Raw genomic sequence first — 27821 nt, forward strand, 5'->3', positions numbered from 1 at the left:
TTGCCTCCATACTTGCGAAATATCACCTAAGTCTATGCTATTATATTTTTTATACAATACGATTCAAAGGCTATTTCAAGTGTATCTAACCCTGCTTCATAATAATTATATTGATTTCCGTTTCAATATGACAATGTACATAAATCAGGTGTGGATCGAAAATCGAAAAATATTTGTATAATGAAGAAGTAATTGACATTCGAATAATTAAATGTATATTCGACGCGTGCTTTATTCAATTGTTCGTTTTGGCTTGACAGATTTCTTAGTTTGTTCAAATCGACTTTAAAGCGTTGCTGAATGATGCATTTATTTAGGAATTAAGGTATAAATGTCGGCAAATATCAATGGAGTTATTCATCTTCCATTGTTTTATCTTAAATTAAATATTTATAAGGTTCTTTGAGGTCGTTGGAAAATATATAATAGCATTGGTTTCAAGCCACATCTATAATTAAATGCAGCAAACATAAAAGGTTTAATGAACTTACTTTTTTATTTAATCATGTATTTTATTAGGATATTGTTTATTTCGTCAGAGGCTCTCTGAAGCAATTCAATCGGCTTATTATATTGCTATTTTTGTATTTACGCTCAGATATTTGCTATAAAACCGCAGTTTCCTGACGACGTTAAAAATAAATTCTCTTACTATTCATTTTTAAAATAGAAGATTTTTCGTAATCAACCTTTGAGCCGGACTTTACAAGTAATCAATTACAATTTCAAACTTTTATTTGGAAATGATTTTATTTGTTTATTTTGAAATTATTTAGAGCTGCTAGGCTTTATCTGCGTGACATCTAATTTATAGTTGATTCGTAATGGAACAGAACCTAGCAGGAAAAAAAAAACAAGCAAGTGTCTTTAGTCGGGAGCTCTCGACTTGGGGATACCCTGTACCCTATTCTTCCGACACAGCTCACGCTACCCTTCCTTTGCTTTAGTAGCAATAAAAATAAATTTAGAGAAAAAATTATTTTCCCAGTAGGGGTCTAACTCGCAACAGTCCGCACTACTTGCAGCCAACTCTACTCAACAGCTACACCAATAATTGAGTCTTAGTGAGAAAAAAAAAAACGAATTAGAATAGCAGCACAGAAAACAAAGAAGACACCATGAATGTGGGTGTGTACATCTTGCAATTTTCGCTTGCTGCCTCAAACTCGAGACTTCTGTATTTCTTAACTGATCTTTATAAAATTATATATGATGAATAATACATTTCTTTCCTTTAATCTGCCTCTCTGCTTTTCTCCGAGTAAAAATCCACATTACATATCAGGCGATCGACGCATTTGTTTACTATTTTTGCTTGCTGATTATAACTTATCTTACAATATTAATCATTGGCGGCAGGTGTACGACGTAGGGGAACTTGTAGTGTGTGCCGGGGCTTGGCTCTAACTTTGCTGGCTTCCAATTTGAAACGGGGAACGCATGAGGCGAACAATAAAATTATCGTGCAATCAACTTGAAACGACTTCATCAATCAAGTAGCCAATAAATCATATAATAAATTACTTTATATCAAGACAAAGTGGTGTCAACCCCAACCCAAGCACCGAATACCAACAATAATAATAGACACGTTTTTGCTTTAGATTTTCGGGTCACAATAATATCAATGGCCGAGCTAAAAACTCAAGACGAACAGAACACGTACTTTCTGTACGATGAATGGAATTTGATATTGATAGCATGTTTATTTATTTCGATAGTTAGCTAGAGCACTGGGCTCTCTTGTTATAAGTGTACTCTTAGAGAGAACGGAACGAAGAAGGAAAGTAAACGATGATTACTTGAGTGTTTCTGAAAGAAGTCGAAGTGGAAAATATAATGTAGGATCTTACAAAATAACTAATGCTGAAATATTTGAGTTCTTGTATAAGAATTAATTTTATGTTTATAACAATACTTGAATTTAGAAAGACTATAATTTTTATTTAAGATATCTATTGAGATTCATTTTCCGATTTTATTTTTATTTATCTTTCCGAATTTTAGTTCTTACTCCGTTTAGAATAATTAGAACACTCGTGCGATTCTCTTCCATCTGCACATTTCATTTGACTCTTCATATGCCTTACTGACACCGATAGTTGTAAGGTTTAAACATCTAATTAGGGTATGGACTCAAGTTCCTGAGCATGAACCCGTTAGATTGGGGTTGCGGTGGAAACGCACACAATTAACTGCTCCGGGCTACCTGTTAAATCGTAAAGTAAACAATGGGCATGGGGAACACTTAAGAGAGCACAATCCAATAACACACACACACACACACAAAACCCCTCCTGCTGTTCCACGCGTTAAGCCAATAAGCCCGAGTGCCCGCCAGCCTCCCACTCCATTCGAAATGCAGCCGTGTGTAGTAGCGCTTACACACACACACACACACACACCCCACTTTCCCCTCCCAACCTTAACCCGCTTCTCTAACAACGGTGGCTATGATCGTAGTTGGCCTTTAATTTTGAGTTTTATGTAATGGACACAAAATTCGCTTTAATGCGGCGGCATTGACCAAATGTATCTCAAGCACAGGTGCAGCAATTTCACATATTTTTACAAATTTACTTGAAAACCTAACAAAAAATCTTCTTGTGCTTGTTTTTGTTCTGTTTTGGCTTCTTCTTCATCTTGACTACAGTACTATTATTTATTTTGGTATAATTTAAGCTTAATGGCAAAGGGATATAAACACACAGATACAATTGCAAACACAGATAGACACACACGTGTTCATACATATTTACCCACATACAGTAGCCAGCGCATCAAAAACTTTAGCCATTTGTGTATATAGCGCTGGCCATGTGTGTTATGTGTGTGTGTTTGCGTGTGTGTTGGTTTCTGTTTGTTGTGTATCTATAGTAAACAAATGCGCGTAAAAAATACACACGGCCAGCAAAAATTGGTTGCCTGGAAAGAAAGAAGCCAGCGAATAACAACAAGAAAAGCAGAAATGAGAAGAAAAAATATTAATGAAACAACAACAAAGAAGGCATCGTTAGTATGTTGTGTTGTGGACTCGAGCAACCCGTCGTTTGCGTTTGTGATACCCTGTTATCACAGCCAATAGGTGTGGTCTGTTTGAAAGGAAATATTCACCTAGTTATTTGTGACCTGTTGATTCTGCAGTTTCGGGAACATTTTTGAAGCCAATCGAGTTGCGTGCATGGATACACAATAGATCTGTATACACAAATTGATTGTGCCCACAGATAATGCAAGGCAGAGAATAAAGCATTTGAAATGCTAGAGCTTACAGTAAAGTCTGCTAATGATTGAACCGGAAATTTCTAGACAAATTACTCATTCTTTGTTTATGACGAGCCGGCTCTATCTATTATTAATCATATACAATGCATATATACTTGAATAAGTATGTGTGCAGGGTAACTCATAGTCGAGCATGTAGTCCGCTTATAGTTGTTTTCGAGATTGTTTTTGTGGCACGCTGCCCCGTCTGCTTATCTAGATACATGCGCGTCGCGACGCATCGCCATCGCCTCATTTTGCCCCGGGGGCGTGATGGCAATGTGGAGAAGCTCCACGACTCTGGACTGGCACTGGGATCTGTTGTTGCCCTCATCGTTCCCATCATCATCATCATCTTCATCATCATCATCATCATCGTCGTCGTCGTCGTCGTATGCGTAAAAATTCTTTAAGAAGCGCGCGCGTAAAACGTAAAAACAAACCTGAAAAGCACATAGCAAGAGTTGTATGTATGCCGTGTCAAAGGAATGAGAGTGAGGCAACAACAACAACCGATTCACTCAAACACACACACACACACACACACACACCACACACACACACACGCGCAGTCACTTTTTATCTTGAAGCTTATATACAAATTATTTGTTATTGCCAACAAATGTGCAGTCAGGAACATATTCATCCGGCACAACTAGCACATCTTATGGGTACTGTCTTCTCGTAGTTTATTCTCGATACAAGTCGCCTTTACCCTTTGCTCATTTAAAAAAAAAAAATAACAATTGTTGGTGGAGTGAACCGAAATGGGTGTGTGTTTTAAACCGGTTGTAATATTATTTATTATGCTAACGATCGAATTTAATATTTAATAGTAACAGCTCAGCTAGAAAGCCTCTAAGAAACACATCTAAGTATTATTGTCGATCAGCATGACAGCAATGTTCTTGTTAGCCCAAAATAAAATGCCAGACATTTAACGGCATTATCGCACCGTATTCGAGCCATAAACTTAATTCCCAATAAGGTACACTTGTTCTTGAAATATGGTAGAATAATAATTGTACAAATTCGAAGAACAAACAAATTTTATTGCAATTAATAAAAAATACTTTTGGCTTATAATATTATGAATTAAATCATAATCTACGCATGCTTAGTAGAACTAGCATTAAATATTGCTAATTAAATTGACATCTTTATAATTCCAATTTATGTATCCAAATTTGGTAACTATCCATGGCATTCATATACCTCTTATCCCATACCGAAGAACTGATGGAAGTGTATTATATTATATATATTCAGTTTTACTATCAATCTTTATTAAACAACGCGTTTGTTTTCAACAGCTCATGTGAATAAGAATTATGCTATTGAAAAGAATTAAATACGCTATATTTAAATCGAAACTTCTGCTTAAATAAAAGAGTTAAAGTAACATAAATAAAAGAACTCACAACATCGCATTTTGCTAAACAACAACTAAGGCGTACGTGCAAAATATAATTAAATTAATTAATATGTATATATAATTATATATATATAAATATAAATCAGCAACACACAACACGTTTCGTTCATTCTTAATTCATGAAACTTATTTCGAGGCAACAGACTGCGAAGACAAAATGAAAATAGCAAATTAAAGAAAGAAAAAGAACCAAACTATTTATGCATAAAGACACACACATTTATATATGTCTATATAATAACAAACTGTCTACATATACAAATAGATACATATTCAAACGCGTTGCGCTTTGTCTGTCGGCTGCCATATCAATTTATAGAAGTATATTCGCTATCCAAATAGCCAACACACACGCTCAATGACTATATGTATGTGTCTGCGCCAGCCATATGTCTGTCTATAAAATTGCCAAAACAAAACAACAACCAAATGCAGTTTATCTGCAATAATTTTCGATTCTATCTCAACGCACACTCAACAAAGATATATATGCATAGGTGCCAATCTATCGTATAGCAATTTTATTTTTACGCCAAGCAAATGATCATTGAATATATAAGGCAAATTTTCGATAAAATAATTAAAAAACAAACAAAACAACAACAAAAAGATAAAGCACTTTATGCGGGAGTGCACGACTAGCCGATACCCTGAACACAACGTCTAGCTTTCTTATAAACATATTTACATACATAATTCATGCACTTCATGACTGTGCATCTTTTTCTATTTATCCCATGCCATAAATGAAATATGCATTTATGCCAATTGTTAAGGCAGATATTCCAACAATGAAATGAATCCGATTAATCTGAGTACAAATGTACCAAGTTTGGGTTATGTAGCTTTTCATCTCCAGATCGATATATATTTTCACTCTATAGAGTCGTTACAAACAAAGCGTACCCATTTCCAATGACTGCAGGGTATAAAAGTACACCTTCGGTAATGAAGAACCAAAGCCCGAAACACTCGGTACGGGCAATGGTCGTGTGATTTTTCATTCATGCGCTAATCGTTGGACGCAACATTTCAATATCAAGTATACACACACACACATATATATATTTAGACAATATATGTATGCATGTGCATGTACAAGTGCCCCAGTGTGTGTATAGATATACATGTACGAGTATTTACACACTTTGCCTTTCTTTGACGTCTGTTTTTGGTACGCTCCACACACGCGTTAACACTCGCGGACTGTCCCTCAGGCCCCCAGCCCCGGCGAAGCTAAGCGGCCGCCCACCCACCTGGCGGACACATATTTCAGCAAAAAAAAAAAAAAACAAAAAAAAAATGTTTAATACATTTAAATGCTGCGTAAATAATGCGAACCAATTGCCGCGACCGCGTGCTCTCCCAAATTAAGGCAAAACGATAAAAGAAAATAAATAAATACATAAATATTTTCATTATATTTTCGTTTGGATTTTTGTTATTATTTTTTCGGTTTTCTTTTTTTTATGCGAAAGCAAATATTTGCACATACCGGAAAAATGCCTCGTATATTCGTTGCTCTACAAAATCAGGCAATCAGGTTTTTTGCAAAAATGCTTCAGCATAACAGCTTGCTTAATATAGAATACAATTAGCAAAATGTTTATATTTAAATTTTTATATAGATATTTTACTCGTTGAAGCGCGGAATTACTTATACGCCTTATAAGATAATCTATCATCCTGATTTCTGTTCTCGAAATCTCGAAACTTTCAGGAGACTAAAATATTTTATTTATACAATTCATCAGTAACATTTTGATCCTACAAGAGGAAAGAACGATTTGAACCGTGAACTAGAATTATTTCTTCGTTAAATTTTGTTAATTTCCCACTTGATCAATTGAGCTGCAATTTGTAAACAATATTTTCTTTTGTTTTGGTTTTGATTTCTTAATGCATTCTGCATTTGAATTTGAATTCTAATGAAATGTTATTAATTGGCCTGCAGCTTTTGATTTTGATATTAATTTTTGACTTAAGCAGCATACAACAGAATTCGCACACATCATAAAAATAAAGTCTTTAACAGCTGCTTGTGGGGTTGCGGATAATAATAATAATTTCTTTCCCCAATTGTTGGCGCCACTCAATTAGGCTGCCACAGCAACAGCGCGGATAACTATAGCTAATGTAAAAAGGCGTCGTTTTGTCGCCATCAGTCAAAGTTCATGTTTGATTTACTTGTTTATGTGTGCGTGTGCATGGGCATGTGTTGTACACACTATCATACAATTGTCTTTACACACACACTCTTCGTTTTCTTCTTTTTCTCCTTCTTGTGCCCGTCGAATATCTTTTGACCAAATTGAGCTGTGCTAAGTTTCACACAGGCACACGATATACCGTCACAGCTGCCGTCTTATTTTATTTTAAGTATGCAAAACTCTGCAAAAAAAAAAATACAAGAAACGTCTTTTGGCTTCGGCACACCGCATATGAAACACTCTTACGGTCTTGCAGAAAGGCAAGGAGGCACTTCTTTGACACTAAAGCCCTAGAAGGTGGGGAATCATTAAGTATTGATATACTATATCGTATTGATATACTATATATCAAGTCTTGAATTTGGTCAAGCTAAGCAAAGCATTCATATGTCAGTTATATTATATTGTGGTTCGACAGAAGGTCGTGGAAATATCAACTTAGCTTTGTATACTGATCAGCCATATATATTTTCTACTGGTTCGGAGGCATCTTCTTGTAGGGTTCACACATTTCATGACAAAACTAAAATACACAAACACAAGAGTATGCAAACAAATATTTATACATATACGAATTAAAATCAACACTGCCTGTAATTATAAGCTGCAAAAGTTGTTTGGCAAATTTCTTGGAAATTCATACAAAAATATTTCTCAAAAGACATTCTGCGGTTTGTTTTGATCGCCTGCTTAAGAAACACAACACAAAAAAATTAATAACTCACGCCAGACTGTCACCAATAAAACAATATGGGCTCATGGGCCTGCTACTCGTGCATAATACTTAACAAAGTGAGGGTTGAGCACTTTGCTGATATTCTTATGATTAATATCTTAAGCATAGCCATTTATTTAATTAGTTTTCTAAAATTGCTTATAATCATACTTTTCGATTAATCTGTTTAAATTTGATTCGCTATATTTTACAGCTACAGCTATAATGAAAACAATCTGTATCAGTGCAACCAAGTCATATTATTAATCGATGAATCGATATCTCAATACAGCTGCTAACAGCAAAAGCTTTATATCAATCTTGATCACTTGCGCATAAACTACGAAACTCAACAGACGTCTTTTTATCTGCTGCATCCATTTTTCTGTGCGTTGGTTGTGTTATCTCCACTCAACAGATACCACGTGAAATTCATATTTTCTGAATGATTTGACATCGAGTCCAATTATTATTTATCAATTGTAGTTATTGGCTCCAAAAAGAAACTTAAAACTGTGTTTTAATGGGCGTTAACATCTAAAAGCTTATCAAATGGCACTCCGGAATAGCAGCAAAAATCTCATCGTAAAATTAAAACAATTGCAAACAACTCAACTTAATCGATTTTTAAGAAGCCATGCATATTCTCAGATGCTCAGTCGCATGTACTATTTGCTGATGATTAAACTTTTTCGATTAAAAAAAAAATCGTGCAAGGCAAAAAACGCTTACCTAATCAATTATTTGTCTAGAATGTAGACCTCAGTTCATGTATATAAATGGAACACAGAATGTATATACATATATATTTAATATACATTTAAGAATGATTTAGTCGAGAACTCTCGACTGGAAGATTTTCTATAGCCAAGTCTGAAGTTTACACTTAATCTAATCGAAGTGCGTTTGTAGGGGTGCATAGTACTAAAAACTATTTATAATTTATTTATACGTACAATTTACATTTGCTTTATTGAAATAATGATTGTTGTACAAATTTTGACATTGATCAAAAATCGAATATTCATTTAAAAAGCTCAAAATAATTTTTACATATGAACAGAAATGTTCTAGGTTCTGTAGTCTTTCATCTGCATTCATTCTTCATTTGACGAAATATTTGTCAAATACTCATAACTATACTTCTCGTTTTTAACTTTTGTGCATTTTGGGGCTCTAGATGGGCACGTTCCTTATGTGGCTGAAGTGCAACCTTGATTTTTCGTGCACATTTTGTTGATTCTTTTTCTCAGTTTTTTGCTTCAGTCGTATACATATATATATATATACGTTTGTTTTATTCTTTTTTGGCATTTCATTGTATTTTTCACATGCATCAACAATATTTTCTGTTGCATTTTTTTTTCGCATGCACATTTTTTACCCAGCTAATCAGTTACTATAGCATTGCCAGCGGCGTGCTTGGGTTTCGTGATTGCACATTTCATTTACTACGTTCATAGTATGTGACCACATGCACAAGCTAACCAGGGTAAGCGAGAAGACATACACACATACATATATTGTGTGTCGATGTGTGTTGCACATGAACCGGCCGGCCCACGCATGCACATGAACCGGTAACGAGCCAGACCCAGACCCAAACCCAAACCCAATCCGAACCCAGACTAAGCCAAGCCAAGCCAAGCCAAAGTTGAGGCGCGCCACCCAACCCACACACACACACACAATATTGTTACTCGCCAGCCACAACAGGGTATACAATGGCTAGAAGGGAGGGGGACGAGGCATCTATACTATTAACAACACAATGCCATGAGAGCACAAGAAATTAAATTCAATGAAATTAATTAATGCTTTGTTGGGTTTTAAGCGTAGGCTTTAGGCAAGGTCTGATAGCCGCAGCATTAGTTGTTTTTATTTATTTTGGCGTGCGTGGGTGTTATTTTTTTGAAGGAGGGTTTTTTTTTTTGTATATTTGTGCTTAAACAAATTTGTAATAGCCTTAAGCTATTAGAATCCGAAAATGTCCTACATAAAGTTTTGATATTTAATACACATATTTCATAGCATACTATTTTTAAACATAGCACGCTTTGCTAAGACTTTAACTTAAATTAAATGTTTTCCATTCATTTTCCACTAAGGCGAGTGAATTCAAAAAAAAAAAAACGATTGCAGAGTTTTTTATCGATCAGTTTTAACCGATTCCTTACTGAATGAATACACATTGCAAACTCATTATAAACATAATAAAATTTAATTATTTTAAAAAACTTCCTAAGCTCTTAGCTCTTAGTCAAAAAATTGAATGCCTATGAATAATTATTATCTTTATAGTCCTCTCTGTCACTTCATACGCTGGAAACATTATTCCCCGTCTTAAGCCTATTCAATTATTCAAAGCGTTAAAGCAATTTCAACAGCTTTATCGTTTTGCAGCCCACTCGATTTGAACGGCTGCTCAATTTCCACCGATTGTGAAATCGAAACGACGCTTGGATGTTGAGGTTTTATCCGATAGCTGACAGAAGAGACTCACCTGAGTCACCTACGTGTGAAACAAGTTTTCACCATTTTTTTTTCTTTTTTTCTGGGATGTCATAAAGGTCTTTTGAGTAATCGAAACTTGCCGTGACTCAAATCAAGTTCAGTATTGGACAATTATATTGTGGGCTTGTTTGTGTGCAAGTGTCCAAATTTGCTTTAGTCCCTGTGCATATTACAAACATGCTTAACAATCCTCGCTACTCGCACAATTCTGTTTGCACAAAACAAATTCTCAAAAGTCGAAAAAAAAAAACTGCTCGAGCCTCACAAAGTACAACCCACATGGAATTTGTGGAAGCATGTGTGTGCATATGTTCGCGTATTTTCATTTGGCTCGCCTATTTATTTAGGTCTTTTTCTGGGTTCACACAAAAGGTTCCTCAATGCACCAAAAATAAAGTGGCCTTGGGTAAATACATAATTTTATACGCCCACAATTTTAGACACATATCTTTTCACAGTCAAGGCAACCTTGTAGGTGTCAGAAATAACTGCCAAATAAATATGAGTTTCAGTATCAATATACTGCCAGAAAAGGGTATATACATTTCGACAAAGCTTAAATATACCCGAATTATTAGTTTTAGTAAGTAGTTTTCTAAGCTGCCCGGTCGAGTTTAAGTGCACTGTTCTATATCCAACGTTTTGATTTCATTTATTGTACATAATAATTTATAAACTTCAGAGAACATTTTATTTAAATTGAAAACCACGCAATTATTTACAAACCCGAGTACATAATGCGTCGAGTGCTTTGTGTGTATCGCGCCCTATAAATCAGTACCAGCAGCCTACTCTTTATTCGTCTGTCTATTTCTACGGGACCTAGTCTCTATTTGTGGAATAATCGATCAAAAATGAAGTCCTTGTATGAATACTATTTTTACTCTAAAGTCTCTTATGAGAATCCAATCCATTACAACGATTCATTTTATCAAACTTAGCATGCTATTCACAGAGTGGCCGCATTTCTTTAACATCGCAACACTATATGATATCAATTTAGACAGAATCGCAAGCAAAATATAGTTTTGTATGATATCTTGAAAATGGGCTGTTCAGTTCCCCTGTCGAATCGTAAGACTTAGCTTTGCTAGGATATTCAATCTTTTGCTAACCTCACAAAATTAGCTTCAAAATTCTACTGCAAAATCAAAAGACATATTTTTACACAAGGGTAAGCTCACTTCTCTGTCGGTTTATAGCTTTACAGTTGTTTATTATATTCTAGCTCAGCTCTCTTTTTGTTTTTTCATCTCATGATCACACTGTTTTTTAGAGCCTAGCGCGGCGATCTGAAAATCGAGATAAGCCACAATCAATTAGTGACTATATAAACAGAAATGGCAACAACAGAGCACTCCAGGCAGCAGAAAGACGGCACCTTCTGCCCACCTCTCACTCCATTGTGGTCAAATACTTATGAAGACTGACGAGCGCCAGGGAAAGGGTTTCTCCCAATTCAAACTAACTGACGGCCGGAGTTGGATCAACCAAAAAACACACAGACACCATGCATACGCAGATAAACCTTTGCGTCTATTTGTTTTCATAGATCATTAAAAAAAAAATAAAATAAAATAATAATAATAAAAATAGGGGGAAAAATGTTCAAATGACTAAACGAGACGAACAAAGTGCACACGCATTCGCTAAGTGGTGTCAAATATTTGCGTGATATTATATTTCGATTTTCTATTTACCTTAAACACATTTTGACTTTTGAGCGTCGTTTCCATACAACTTTCCAGTACTCGTTCACTTCGTACTAGCACACACATAGAGTCCAGAGTGACCTCTGGGTTAATGGCAATACAATCTTTCAGTAAACGAAAAATGTTTTTCAATTTGTTTAATTTGCGCGATTATTATAATAGTTTATTGAATTTGGCATATTTCTTTTATATACACTTTGCGCAATAAGATACGATTAAGCTACGTTTTAAAAAAGAAAACAAAGTGCATAAATATCTCAAATTAAACATTTAGTTCTTTCAGCTAAGATATTATATATACATAGATATTTAAATATACTGAAAGAACATAGAATGAAACTCGCAATGTATTCCCTTAATTTTATAAAATGTTGTTCTACTTTAAAACTACAAATTTCAAGACTTCAGTAAATTATCGTGCCAGTTTTGTATTATTTTTATACACAGCGTAAAGTAAAGACTTACACGAGTATCTGGACACATCTTAGATGGTATTCTTAGCTAATTGCGACTGGCGCTTTGCAAGCTCCCTGCGGCAATCATTCTGGTAACCTAGTTACCGCACATTAAGCTTTTCCGCCCAACAGGTCTTAGCCTGACAAGCCCACTCTTTAATATCCGGATAAGGACCTGGCACAGGGCACCAATAGGCAAAAGACCTTGATACTGCCAGTTTTACTGATGGGCAACAGCTCTAGCGGCTTACATGTATTATATGAGGATATTTGTATAGTTTTGTCACAAAATATCTAACGCTTTAGTCCATACTTCTTCGATTCCTAACTTATATGTTTGTATACCCAGCACCAGTTGCAAGTTGTTAAAAAAAAAGGTATGTGGCAGGAGGCATCTCAATCAGTATGAGCACGTCATTCTCGGAACATTCAAAAACTATATACTTTATGACTTGTGTGAAATGGCATGACATGACAAATAAATGCTTAGTTCGGAGAATATAAGAGCTGGGAATGACAAAAGGGAAGAATGCAATAATGTCCTTTTTTTATACAAAAAAATGCAACTGCTTTTAACGACAGCTCTGGCGCTGAGTACAAGGTACCTTCTCGCCTAGCAACCCCCTTCAAGACACTTATATTTTAAAGTTTTATTAATAAAAACTGTTTTGGTATTTGAAAAGCTCCTTAAACTATCCAACTCACCTAGTTTTATGTACATATGTTCAATCGTCGGCACACAGAAGATAACATTTTTAGTTTATGTACGAATTTATACCCTGTAAAAGCCTCTTTTCTCCTAAACCAGTTAATTGACATGTTTAAGTCTGCGGGATCTTAAGCACAATACTTGCCTGTTGATCTAAACAAAACAAAATAAAAATAAAAACAAAACATTTATGTAATGATAAATGCAAATGTAAATTGTGATCAATGGATATCTCACAGTCAGTCGTGTCAACTGGCTAGCATATCAGCTATCTGATTACACTTTACGAGCTGCAATACTTGTACAATATTTTCCTTTGTGCAAAGATGTTCTATGTAAATCAATTGAGGAGCGGTTTTCTAATGTTAACAGAGTGCAAACTAACTCACAGTTCGTTCCCCCAAATACGATGCCGCCTGCCTTTGACACTTACGGACGTAATAGTTTGCACGACGCCTCAGCTGCGAGCTGGTCGAGGGGAACCCTAATCCGTGCGCAAGGATTCAAGTTTACTGCAGCCCGATATCTCTCACCCAACACTCGTCCCCTTAGGCAGCTGCTGTGTAAGCGTTTTATGCGGTTACTTAAGAAAGAATTCTAAAGATACCTTTTCTGCCCCCCATTCCCCCTTTTCTTTGTGTGTGTGTATTAGTTGAGCTTGCCAATTGAAATATTATTTTTTCTTTTTTTTCGCATTTAAAAAGCTAACCCAACAGCAATTTTGTTATATACATATAAAGTTTGCCTTTTTTTCTTACTATATACATACATATTTAGGCCTTATAAAATATTTTGTCACATGACTTTCATATGAGTGTGTGAGCGGGAAATGTATCTGCAGCGAGCGCGTGTGTGTGTGTGTGTGTGTGCGAGTGTGTGTGGGTTGTTTGATGTTGCGGCAAGTTCTTGGAAGGTTTCACCCTGTTTATTTTGTTCGCTGTTGATGAGAGGGTTTGATTTATATTTTAGGTTATTGCGCATTAATATTTTCTCAAAGGCGCCCAGTTACGAGTCCTAACAAAAAATACCTGTTAATAAGGCATAGGTCTTTTATGTGAATGACCATTTATCAATTAGTTTCTATTACCAATACAAATTATTTGCTGTTTACACATCAGTTTGTAGTTTAGAAATAAGTTTACATTTCCTTAATGGGGAAACTTTCCATATATAACGCATGTATATGTCGGTCAAACTCAAATTCAAACTTTCTCTCTCAACATATACATATATGATATATGTAACAACGCAATGTGCCCTTCTATGCGATTTTCATGAAGTTCACATTTTCTAGCTTTGATTCTAAGTATTATTTTAACAAGTCTAGTTGGCAATCTTATAAACTTTGTTTTCTCTCTCTCTATCTCTCTCACTCTCTCTCTCTCTCTCTCTTATTTTCTCTTCCCTTTTTCTCAGTTAATTCAACCTTCTCTTATTTTTCTAATCAGCTCTTTACCTATATTGTTTTTTCTTTTTTAGTCATGTGCACATTCAATTGTCTGTCTTCCTTTCTATATATGTGAAGTTTTGGGTAAGTTGTATCTACATATATTTATATATAATTAATGCCTACAAAGTACTCGTGCATAAATAAAAAAAAAGAAATTATTATAATATGCCAATTTTATACGTATACATTTAATACGATTTCCTAATTTCCTTATTATGTGCAAACTTTGAAATAAGCTCGAATGTGAATGAAAGCACATACACATCTAGAAATATGCTTCTGTGGCAAAGTGGCAATGTTCTAAAACAGTCTTATTTTTTTTCAACAAAAAAATTATTTTTATTTAATATGTATGCCTATCGCTGTAATTTAATTATATTTCTTTTATTTTCCAACCAACCTCTTTTAGGCATTAACAAACTTATAATTTTACAAGCTTTGCGGCCCACGCAGCCATCGAAACAGGCTTCGATAAATTGGAAAATTTTGAGGCAACTTTTACTTGGGGCATCATTAGCATTGTTAGACAAAGTTGATAATAAAGTTGAGCCGTGGCCCAATGCGGGGGCGTGCCAGTGGCTCGTGTCCAATTTTGATTGAGGGCCTTATTGATTTTTTATTGTGGCGTAAATTAAAACATATGCATACCCAACCTGATCGATGGGCAGCAGAGAAAAGCTTATAGGCAGTTGAGCATGGCGTTGCTCAATTAAATAAGTCAATCCAATTATAAGCTATTTCAGTGAAGCTAAAAGCAAAATAAAAATAAAAAATATAAAAAAAATACTAAAGCAGACAATGCAAAATCTATTAAGCCGGGCAGCTGACAAGTTGCCCGCCCGTTGACAGGCCCCGAGGGTAAATTGGTCCGGAACCATCCTGTTTGCGACTTGTTTGTCTAATTTGCTAGCAACAAAAAAAGAAGAAGAAACGCAAATCAATTTTATGCAAATGCTCTTGGACATCTGGTATATACAAAAGAGCCAGGCCCAACTAAGCATCGTGCTAGCATTTAAAAAAGTGAACACAACAAGTTATTCCTAAAAACGGACGGATTTGCACTAAATAAAACTGACTGAGCAAACAATATACAAATAATATAGCTGGTAATATAGAATTGTTCCGAAATTAATAAAACAAGACTCTTAAAGTAAACGGTACGGTCATGCCTTAAACAAATTGATTTTTCTCATAATTGACTAAAATATTTTTGAAAATATTATTATTATAGAGTTAGTAATCGATGTGTCGCACAAAACCTAGTTTCATTGAGGGGAATCCCCAAGTTAGGATGGAAAACGTAAACCGAACCATCTTAAAGGTCTGTTCGGTTTGCAGTTTGATTATTAAACATAAAATCTGGAAGGCAGTCTATGGACGGCATACAAATGTAAATGTTCTATTTGGAAACTACATATTTAATACATTTCCAATCTCAAAAGGAATAAAAAACTAAATAAATTTCTGATTTGTTTTTTCTCACTCGACCAAAGCTTCTATATTCCCGACACTATTTGCACTTCGCAATTTAAGTGCGATTCCAGCTTCAAATCGATTTGAACAATAAATACCCTCAAGTATGTTCACTCGGTTAGTTATCCATATGGCATCAAGCATCCAGTCATCCATTTATCCATCCATCCGTCTATTTATCCACCCGTCTCTCTGCTCGCTTATTCATATAGACGCATAGATGCACTCTGAAAAATATTAGAGAGGAAATAAAATGGAGAAAAGTAAAAAATAAATAAATACCCGCATGCTGGTGCACATTCATTTAAACCGCACGCGCTTATAACAATGAAATCAAAACACAGCAGCGCCAGAAATTTGCATTTAGAGCTCAATTAAATGCAATTTGCATGTCGTATAAAGAGAAGAAATAACAAAAAAAAATAAAAAAAAAAAAAAAACTACAAACTAAACAAACTCAGCGATTGTGTGTTGGTTTTTTGTATTTTATAAATATTTAATGTTTCCTTGCCTTGCATAAGTGTAGTGCGAAAATGCAACGCTGCCCGGGGCAGGGTTGCCAACAGTTTTCATTTAATTGTTCTTTGCCATTTTGTTGATACTTTCATCATATTCAACTGGAGCTGATACAGCTGCAGTTGTCAATTAGCTATCGATTTAAACTTAAGCCAATCATAGATAGATAATAATGGTGCCCCGTCTACACTTTCGCTAACAAACCCATTTAATATGGCTGGGAAATTTCTTGGGTGTCAGCGGCTTGCACAGTCAATTTGTGGTTAAGAACAATTTACATATTAAATTTATGTCCGAGTATGTCATTATAGCTAAACGATTACCAATTGACTCATTGATTCATTTTTAATATCTATCGGCTTTTGATGCGTCGCCTAATCGATTAATTATCGATAACTTATTTAACAGTTCGTTCACTTCAAACGGTTTGTGCTCAGACTGTTTGTGATTTAGAGAGATTAACGCAACTGCAGAGTTGCGCACGTTTTCTCTCAACGCTAGATTATCACTACAAACAATTGATTTGTTGCAACGGCATCTCAACTATTTTATGCTTATTGTTCGTTGTCTCTCGTGGCAATTGAAAACTAATCCTAGTTTTCTCCGATTTAATATCAATTTCATCAACAGAAAAGCATTAAAGTAGCGGCAACAACAACGACTGCTGCGCTAAACTTGGACATTGGCGCTGGATTTCTTGAATGCTGTTGTTGTTGTTGCTGTTACTGTTGCCCACAAATACATTTTATTTTTGCCTCCTCTCACACTATCTTTTCAACTTAAGCTCAGCTCCAGTTGTGCTTCGTGAACTCAGCTAGCTATTGACAAACGTCAACGTCGCGTCAACGTCGCGTCGACGCCGGCGGCGGCAGAGACGCGCGCTCAGTAACCAGCGCCAGCATCCATAACAGTAGCTGGAACGCGTCAACAGAGCAGTCAAAAGCAAAAGCAAAGCCTCAACTCTGTTTATTCTTGTTGAGCGCATTCTGTTTTGTTTATTTTTGTACTTTTTCGCTTAACTCAGTCTCGCATTTACTCTTTCGACTCAACGTCGTCGTGTTCACATTGCATTCAAATTTGCAACACATTCCACTTTGTTGTTCGGCTCTTTGGCTTTGGCTACCGTTTGACGTTTCTGTTTGGGGCAAATGAAATGATTTAATGCAAATTTTATGCGCCATATTTTTGCACGCAAAATCGCTTTTTTTTCCCCTTTTTGCTGTCTCTCTTTACTCTATATGCACATATATACATACATACATATATGTCTGATATTCTGACTGTTCGCATTTTGCATCGTCATGGACTTTGCAACATTTTAATACATTTTGCAACGCTTTCGAATCACTTTTTGTTTGTATTTTAAGGCTTATAATGCTACTGTGTTGAGATCCATAATTAATCTTTTGTTCTTAAATTTATTTTCTATCAGAAATTTGAATGAACTTTTATTTGAATAAAAGAGAGTGGCTTCCGCTATATATTTTAATATTCCCTTTTCCACACTCTTCGGCAAGTTGTGCAGTCCATAGCTCGTTATTCACTTAACGGCATCAAAAATACCTATTAAAATACCAGAAATATTCTCATTTGATTAACAGCAAGCACAGTAATAACTCGATAAAGATTACCGAGAATGATAAAACTAGAGTCATTGCTAGAAAAAGGCAAGAGAACACTCTATCAAGATGCTCAATCAGACTCTGTCTATGTAAACATTTACATCTGATGCTAGGGAGAGGATACATCACGTTTAGCTTAAGGGAGAAGGAACCAGTGTAGACCAGGAGACTGTTCGTATACTTAAGAACCTAATAAAGGAATCCTACACATGTAATTGAATAAGACGAGAATGGAGGCCGTATTGGAAACGGATACCCGAACGAGAAAAACTTAAAGCCAATGTGAAGAGACAAAGCCAATCCATATTATTTGTTGATTAAACCCTGTCAAAAATAGACTGCATTTAAATGAGTGACTATGAGTTTAATGAGTGTATCATAACACCATTTTGCACTTGAGTTAAACAACGTAATAATTATACATATATGTAAGCTTTGCTGCTATTGCATAATGTTCCAAGTCATCTATCTGACCTCACTAATGTATTTAAACAGATAATGTTGATCATAATTCAGCCAATAGATTATCGCCACATTATCTAAAATCAAGTGTGAGGTTCTAGCCGGGAGCTACCGACTAGAGGCTACCCTGAACCCTCTTCTTCCAACACCAAATGCCAATAAATATACCATTCTAGAAGCTACATCTCAAGTTTGATGACTCTAGCTCTTATTATTTACCAAAACAGGATTTCGATATCGATTTTTATCGCTTACTTGGAAACGGGCCAAGTTATCGAATATCGGAAACAAGCTCCTTCCTTCCAAATGTTTTGAGTACTATTTCGGCATTTCAATGCGTGCAGTTAAGCGGGATTAGGTGTATATGTATGACAAAGCACCTGTATATTCGATGCACTTTTCATTATACTCGAACCCCACACAAACACATAAGTGAGCTCCAATGAGCCATAGCCAAGTTGCAGCCATTTAAGCGTAATAGTTTGAGTGCTGTTTGAGTTGTTCTGTGCGAATTGATTCTGACTCCAATTAGCAGTAAACAACGAACGGCGGGAGAGAGTGGGCTGAAATACAATACTTTTCGCCGAGCTGAGCTAGGACAACAATTTTAATTAGTGTGTGCGCCTCAATTTGAGCAACATCGCCGCAAATTAATCGAAATGCATTAAAGCCAATTAGAACAACGAACGGCAACAGCAAAAGGAAGAAGCCAACAATGCGAATAACAGTCGAGCCGCAGCTTCCAGCGAAGAGCTGAGCATTATGTGTGTAGACTTCGCTACCGTTAATGTTTGCCTATTCGCAGAATTGCTACTGTGCCGGCTAAAATTAAATGCCTAGCGCAATGTTTGAAAGAAAAAAAATGACAAGCGATGCAAGTTCTTATAAATACTAACTAGTTGTTCTCTGCTTAAACTTTCCATATGAATATACATATTTTTATATGCAGATGATAAAGCAGAACAGGGTATCTTTTGTCTTGTCGTTTTTTTTTTTGCATTTTTTGTTTAGTCATCTCATCCTTGTCCATTGCAATCAAAAAAAAAAAAAAAGCGCGCCGCACACCTAATACCATCACCATTGTCCCTACACAACCCTTGCAAGGGCCTTGATACTTCTGGTACGTTTTCATTCGACCATGTTCCTTGTCGTCGATTTTTGCTTAACATTTTCTCGCAGTGCTCGTTGCCAGGCAGGCAGCAAAGCAACACACAGATGAAATAACTCGCACACATGTGCATACTGGCACACACACTCATTCTTTTAGTGCACACGGATTGTGCAGTGCGACCCCCAATCTGCTGCCCTAATCCGCACTCCGCCTCTTCTGCAGTCTTCATTCTTCTTTTTTCCTTTTTTTTTTCACTAGTGCGCCCCACACTTGGCAACAACAACAAAAACAACGTAAGCTCAAACACAGCGCATACGAATAATTTACGCCATGCAAAGGCAAAAAGCTAAAAATGAGTAAAGGCTGGTGCAGCAGCAGTAACAAAACTGCATGCTCACAGGGAACGAGCTGACCTACACTGATGGCTAATAAAATGTGTACACATATTTGCATCACATTAATCATTGCTATTGCTAGGGAAAACTAGAAACTAAAAAATTCTACTGGTTACAAAAAATTGTAGGTGTACACAATATTGCTTCTAAAACGAACTGAATTTTGTTATTTCACCTTATTGAAGTCGAATTGTACTCACTTTTTTACGCCGCACTGTGTTTAAGTCTGCTGTTACACGCGCCAATGTAAGTTCTTTTTCTCTCCCCTATTTCTCTCTCTCCTCTCTCTCTCTCTCTCTCTCCATCTCTCTCTGCCTCTGGCGCGAATTGCATTCATGCGTGCGCGTGGGTATGTGTGTGTGTGTGTGACTCGTATGGGACGAACAACGCACGACTTGTTTGCATTTACTCTACGCAAATGAGCGGCGTTGCTGTTGTCGCTTTTTTTCAAGGGTGGGGTGCTATGCTATGATGCTGTAGGGCGTATGTGGTGTGGGTCGGCACCCGCAGAAGATCTCCCCGTTCCGCTCACTAAAAACATTTGCGGCCAACTCACTCTCACTTGATGATGCTGCGCTGCAGTTTTTACATTTTGCTTTGCTTTGAATGACAACGAGTTTTGTTGCTACGGTTGTTGTTGTTGTTGTCGCTATTATAGAGAATGGGAAGACTCCTGACGAGTTGGCAACAACATAAAAATCACAGCACACAAATTCGCATGCCAACTGAGCGTTCGCTCTTGCTCTTGCTCTCGCTCTCTGGTACCCGCTATTGTCTACCCCACTCTTGCGCTCTCGTCTAGTGCTGCTGCTCCCGCTGCCATTTTTGTTGTTATTTGTTGCTGCTGTCAACGAGTGGGGTTACTGACTTTGCAGCAGCCAAGCACAGTCAGACTGCTACCGTTGCTCTGCATGTAAGTGTGTGTGTGTGTGCAAGTTTGTATATATGTATAGGTGTGCATGTCAATGTAAGTGCGTGCGGGCAGCGCCGTTAGCAACGAATGCAATGTGTGTATGAGTGGGAAGAGGATGGATGCAAGGAGCGACAGCAGCAGCGGCTACGACGTACGCTCCCTCTGCATTAAGTTTATGGCTTGCATTTTTGGCTCTGCTTCGGTTTTTCTGTGCGCAGCCTCTGCGCCTGTCTGAGTGTTGAGTGCATTTTACACTTCTGCTTTTTTGCTTCGCTTTCGTTTTGATTTGGCGCCAAAACACGATACGAAAACAACTACCGTTAAGGTTCAAAGAACTCTCTGGACTAATTACGACACAAATCATAACAAATTTATTCCACATACCATATACATATATATATGCACATGCATATACATATATATATATGTGTGTGTGTGTGTGTGTGTGCTTTGCTTAGAATTTATCATTTCTGCATTGAATCAATAGCACATTGTAACTGAACTGAACATGTCAATAGACAACAACAAAGAACAATTGTCAACTGCACTTGCGAAGCACATTATAATGACCATAACCGATAACAATAAACAAGAATGCTTAACAAGAAGATACCCTGTTATAAACTTTACCCTTAACTTATAATACCCTATTAGACCACCTTGACGTGACTGTGGCGTTGCTGGCATCTGCAATGTGATTAAAAAATTTGATCATAACGGACGGTCACAGATTTTAATTTTAGACCTAATCACTTTTTGGTCTGTGGTCAAAACTTGAAATGAATACTGTGAGTGACCCACAACTACCAACCGATACAGTAGTGGCCAAATAAATGTATCCACTAATAGAAATCTCTGTTCCCTTTCTCGAGTTGCATTAAGTCAAACTCGGAATGATTCATATGCATACATACACACAGGGAATCGATTGACAAATTCGAAACTAAATATAAATAAAACTTGCTGGGATGAATGTGTATATTGTTAGCATAAACGAGTTGAGTAGAAACTGTGCCATCTTTTTTGAACGTCACTGTAGCAGAAGCTGTGTGCACGAGAAGCACAGCACAGACTGATTGGCAGACGAGCGGGTGCAGTTCAGATGGCTGGACTGAAGGTAGTGGAGTGAAGTTGTGGAGGTCACACCAAATAGCCAGCCATGCATATGGTAAATTTACTTAAGCACGCATCGGTAGCACTGCAAAACAAAATAAACTCGATACCCACCCACTCTCCTAACTGAACACCATCACAGACTCAGACTCAGCCATAGAATATATATATGCATGCATGCATGTATGTATATTGCTGTTCTTTGCATAAAAGCTGACCAACAAATCAGAGAATCTGCTTCATAACTCTGCTTAATACAAAAACAATAATAAAGAGAGAATGTTAAGTAACGCAGATTAAGAAACTCTCCCCCACATACACCGAAACACAGACACACACACACACAGACACACAATTGCAAGCCGATTGAGCCTAGCAACCAACAGTAATGAAAAGAAAAGTTGTAAAGAGCAAAGAGAGAAATAAGAAATAAAGCAATCATTGCACTTGTCCCGCACAGCAGCAGCAGTCACAGCTGCAGCAAAAATAAACAGCAGCAAGATCTCACGGGACTACGCGAGACTATTCCTGTTGCTATGTTAACTTTTTTTGTTTTCTTTCAAATGCTTTTTATTATGTTGTTGTCCTACCGTGTGGCCCAAAGTGGGCGTGGCAGTCATTTCCTGCAGTCATAGACACTGTCAGCGAAAATGTGGTAGAGAGAGCGGGCGAGTGAGTTGATGTTCTGTGTGAAATTAATGATAAGCCGATTGCATTGGTTTGACGAAATATGGCAACACTGCGGCTCTCACACACACACACACTTGCATATGTATATGCTGTAAGAGATATACGCGACCAGCCTGGGAGTATGCTATACTTTTTGTACAGGCAAGCAAGCCTGAGATTTGTATGCATAAAAAAATGATGTTTTCATTGTTATTATTCTTAAAACTAGTTCAAAGAAGATAGAATATTAATTTTATAAAAAATGCAGTTAAGGCAGCATACCTAAAATCACTTTTTTTTTGCAATGTCTGCATTTCATCTGGTAACTCTGCGCCTGAATAGACTCCCTCCCCTGCTAACTAAAGGGAAAGACGATTGGAGTCCCGTTAGAAGAGCTTTTACTGTACTTCGATTGTCAATGTCGAGGCAGCAGCATTGATGCGCAGTGGGGCTTTTCAATCAAAACACATGACATAAATCAGAAGAATAGCAATCGATCTGTATATTAGATACATTTGATAAAAAGCATCAAGCACAAAATACTGTAGATCATAAAATTTACTTCTTTATACCAATTTATCTTTGTGGTTTTAGCGAACAGGCTGTTTTTTAATAACGAGTTGCTTTTATAAGATGTGATTACGGATTTGCATCGATTAATCGATATATTTAACATGTTTGGTGGTTTTACCAATGCATTGCAATTACGCATCATGTCATTTTTAGAATGTTTGCAAATTGAAAATTTATTAACATTAATTAAATGCTAAATTTCTTGAATCATCAAAATGTAGTTTGGCTAAATTTAATAAAAATCAATGAGAAATTGCCCACTGTATTTAATGTCGTCCTTCGACGTCTGCAGCTCGGGCAAATTGGTTTCTCGGGCTTTTAGCTGTTTGCCTCTTTCTGTGTAGGGTTGCCAGATGATTTTAATTTTTCATGCGACTGTACTGAGTTGTTGTGCAAATGAATGACGTTTGGCTGTGTGCGTCTGTGTGCGTCTGTGTGTGTGTGTGTGTGGGGTGTGCTTTGATGGTATGCGGCTTTGGCATAAAATGTTTCAAGTATCATTTATACGAGTATTTTATTTTTACTCTTTGCAAATAAAAACGCCTCCTACGCCAGGATCCCAGAACCGACGCCCGACCACGCCTGGACGGCTGTGTAAATTAAATTGTTTCCGTTCTCGACGTCGTCGTCGCACACACACACGCACACACACACACACACGCACACACAGTATGCATAGATGTGTATATACTCAGCAGTGCAAGTGTATTTTTGGTCCGAGATTGAATTTTGTTGCCCCGGCGACAGGCGCCATTAACCGAAGTTGTAGCGCCAGGATGTCAGAATTGTCAGGATGCGGATTGCGCTAATTATGAAATGACATTTTGGCCATTGGGCGCCGATTTAAATGCGTTTTCGCTTGTCAACTGAATGCAAATGAATGTTTGTTTTTTCTTCACTTGCAGGCGGCCATGCCAAATGATGTTGCAGATGTTGCGGGCAATATCGTTGCACAAGAACACCAATTACAGCCACAATTCTAATAGCAATAGCAATAGCAACAGCAATAGCAAAAGGGCGACCGACACTAGCCAACATTAGAAAGAAAAGCAACGAGAGCAACAAATAAGCCACACACATGTTGCTGCTACAATTGGAACGACCACAACGAGGAGAGCAACATCAACTAAGATGCTCAGCGCTGCCCATGGAACAGCAGCAGCAACAGCAACAGCAACACACACTGGAGCAGCAGTTGCCACAATTGCCGCTGGCGAAACTTATGTCATAACAAATAAACATCTCCATCAGCAGCAGCAGCAGCAGCAGCAACAACAACATTTTGTTGTTGCCGCCAACACAATGGTTATACCAACAACTGCAGCCGCCGGTATACCAACAGCAACAACAACAACGACAGCAACAACTACAGCAGCAGCAGCAGCAGTCGAGACACCACAACAGCAGCAACATCAGCAGCAGCAGCAGCAGCAGCAACATGTTTTGTTTCAGCCACAATTACAGTTACAAACAGCAACAACACCTCAGCAGCCAACACAGCCGCGCCAGCATCCCAAGAAACGAAAATTTGATCCAGCTGAGCTGGACAAAGCCGAGCAACAGCAACAGCAACAGCTACAGCAGCAGCAGCAGCAACAGCAACACCAGCCGCAGCAATTGCATCAGCAACAGCACACGATGTACAAGCAACAAAAACCCGCCGAGACGAATGGCAATGGCAGCGATGCGCTCCCCAATGGCAATATTGCTGCCGTGCAGCAAGGTGCGTTAGCTTTGCGCAGCATGATTGTCAGTCCACCGTCAGCAATGAATTGTGCAGGTGCAGGCGCCGGCAATAGCAATGAAATTAGGCAGCAACATCTGCAACAGCAACAGCAGCAGCAACAACAACGTATTATAATCGCTTCGCCGCTGCAACATGCGACTAGTACTTACAAGCAACATGTTGCCAGCAGCAGCAACAATAGCAACATCAACAATCATGCAGCAATCAATCATTCGCGCACACACACGCCCGTCTACTACCAGCAATCCCAGCAGCAACAGCAGCAACCACGTTTTAGCTTTAACTCACACCATCAGCAACATGTACAGGAACAACAACAACAACAGCAACAGACGCAGTTGCAGTTGCAGCAACAGCAACAGCAACAACAGCAGCAACACGAGCCTGTTGCTCTACTCGATCTCAGCGAATGGACCAACACGCGTGTCCTGGCCAAAGTGGGCAAATGCTATGCGCCCGGCAAAATACAGCAAGTGCAAGAGGCAACAAGCATGAGCACGCCCCAATCCACGCACCACTCAATACTCGTGAAATTTGATGCCACCGAATTTGGTCAGCAACTGTATCAGGATGTGCTGCAACAGGGACGCTACAATGTGATACTGGATGCCAGTCCGCCGATGGCTGATGTAAGTGCCAAACTACCTTCTCATACAGATCTATTGAGCAATCCTAACTCGAACTTTGCTGCTTTGCAGATCACGCTGGAGGCACGCGTCTGTGTGCGTCAAAGTCTCGAAGGACGCACCGTGGACTGCGTGTATGTGGAGGGCATCATTATGGAGATCAACCAGGGAACCAAGCAATTTACCGTGCAATTAGTCAATGATGAATTGGTAAGTGCAAAGTGGAGAATATATCAACTCGATGTTAGCAATATGTTTATGGAATTTCCATTGTAGCCCAATACAAAAGTTGTGCGTCGCGCGGACCTGCGACTGCTGCTGCCGCCCTGGTGGGATGAGCTGAACGAGCTGACGCCAACGGCAACACCGCCGGCAATTGGCGTCAAACGTAAGCCGGAGCCGGCAACTGTTGCCAACAGCAGTGTGGTATACCCCAAGGCTTTTGTGGCCACGCGGTATGACGGCAAGCTGCCAACGAGCGCACCAACCGCTGGACAGCAGCTCCAAAAACATGAGTATTATCGAGCGGCTGCCACGTCGCCGTTCCAGGGCGGTGCGGTGCCACCGCCGCCGCCGTTGGCGCTTGTGGAGCAACAGCAGCAGCAGCACCACCACCACCACCACCAGCAGGCCAATGGTCTGCCGGACATTGTGATCTCGCCGGGCAGCAATGGCCAGCAGCAGCAACACCATCACCAGCCACTAAAAATGCACGTGCCATCGCCAGCGCAGCAACAGCAACAACAACAGCAACAACAGCAACAGCAGCGCGGCTACGACGACTACGACTCCGATGATGAGCTGAAGCGCGTCGGCATCGACTATTCACCGGCTGCCGGGGATGTGGATGCCGAGAAGATGAGCGCCGGCAGCAAGCGCAGCAGCATGCAGAGCCGCGGCAGCACATCCAGCTTACTTGATCAGAGGCTGACACCACGATCTCATCCAGCAACTCCAAGGTAAGAAAGTTCATACGGATTTTTTTTTCATAGATAGGGAACCAAAGTTCAAAATCTAATACGTATTTATCTAAATCTATATCAAAGTGTCAGTCCTGACCGATTGACTGACTGAATGAAAGATATCGATATCAATAATCGATATCTATCATGCGATAGAAATATCTATGTGGAATATGCATTGAGACAAGATTGTAAGCAGAGTATTAAACAATTCAGAGAGAGAGAGAGAGAGAGAGAGAGAGAGAGAGAGAGAGTCAGCTACTAAGTGTACAAACACCTAGAACGATTCTTATCGATATTATTAAAAACGGCAGGAGATGTCGCAAAAGGTGTAGAAGCATCGTAGTTATCGAGATCCATGCCAATTCTGGATGGGAAAGGATGTAAATGCTGGCATATCTTAAGAGAATCTCGTTACATTTATAATTACGGCACACGTTCTCTTGAATTAGAGAGAGAATAAAGAGAGCCGCAAAAGCTTTTGATCGCTGCAGGCGTTGACTGCACTGTCTGCGGTCGTAACACCTTTGGTTGACTTTATTTCGAGCATTGCTTAAACTGAATACATTAATTGCAACAAATGTGCATGTGTGTGTGTGTGTGCGTGTGTATTAAGCAGAGTATTTTCGTTGACAGATCTCAGGCAACGACGCCGCATCGCTTCAAGAAGGGCGACATTGTGGAATCGGAATCCGGAGTGCGCAAGAAGTACAATGGCAAGCAATGGCGACGTCTCTGCATGCTGTGCATGAAAGAATCTCAGCGGCGGGGCTATTGTTCGAGGCATTTGAATCAGAAGGGCAACAATGCGCTGCCCTCTTCAACGGGGCCGGGTCGTTTTCTCAGGTGCGCCTCTAAACCTAAATGCTCTGCATTGATTGCTGCTGTTCTAATGCTCTCTTTATCGTTTCGCTCTCTCTCTCTCTCTCTCTCTCTCTCTCTCATTCTTTCAATCTCTTTTAGTGATAGCCGCTCGAGCAGCAAGACGCAAAACGATGAGGACAACTCTCGTGATTCGGAAACGTCGCCCAACCATCGGGTCACGGGTCGCTATGATCAGGAGGAGACCGATGTGGCCGCCATGTTAGGTACGTGCAACTCACACCTTTTGACTTTTATGACGCCGCAGCCCTGTTGCTGTCGATCCTCCGCAGTTTAATCATAAAAGCAACAAA

The 27821-nt window shown here is 38.4% G+C and overlaps 1 protein-coding gene and 1 long non-coding RNA gene across 8 annotated transcripts in view; one reads left to right on the forward strand and one right to left on the reverse strand.

Moving 5' to 3' along the window:
* Positions 1–27821, forward strand: part of cic (Putative transcription factor capicua) — a 55092-nt gene that overhangs the window by 14102 nt on the left and 13169 nt on the right. For 5 of the 6 annotated variants that reach the window (XM_032437692.2, XM_032437705.2, XM_032437707.2 and 2 more), the window contains 6 exons: positions 14494–14545; positions 24217–25687; positions 25757–25894; positions 25961–26643; positions 27283–27492; positions 27610–27734. In XM_032437692.2, the coding sequence (XP_032293583.1) occupies positions 24443–25687; positions 25757–25894; positions 25961–26643; positions 27283–27492; positions 27610–27734 (2401 nt within the window). In that variant the 5' untranslated portion in view covers positions 14494–14545; positions 24217–24442. The remainder of the gene's footprint in view (positions 1–14493; positions 14546–24216; positions 25688–25756; positions 25895–25960; positions 26644–27282; positions 27493–27609; positions 27735–27821) is intronic. The other variant, XM_032437700.2, reaches the window with a different exon arrangement.
* LOC116651414 (uncharacterized) lies at positions 13862–16338 on the reverse strand. Of its 2 annotated transcripts, none has more exons than XR_004304416.2 (3): positions 16220–16338; positions 16036–16164; positions 13862–13951 (listed from the first exon to the last, which is right to left on the reverse strand). It is a non-coding gene; the product is annotated as an uncharacterized lncRNA (long non-coding RNA). The 2 variants fall into 2 exon arrangements; XR_004304415.2 differs by lacking the exon at positions 13862–13951 and adding an exon at positions 14778–15212.

This window comes from Drosophila virilis, chromosome 2 (assembly GCF_030788295.1).
Source record: "Drosophila virilis strain 15010-1051.87 chromosome 2, Dvir_AGI_RSII-ME, whole genome shotgun sequence".
NCBI lineage: Eukaryota > Metazoa > Arthropoda > Insecta > Diptera > Drosophilidae > Drosophila > Drosophila virilis.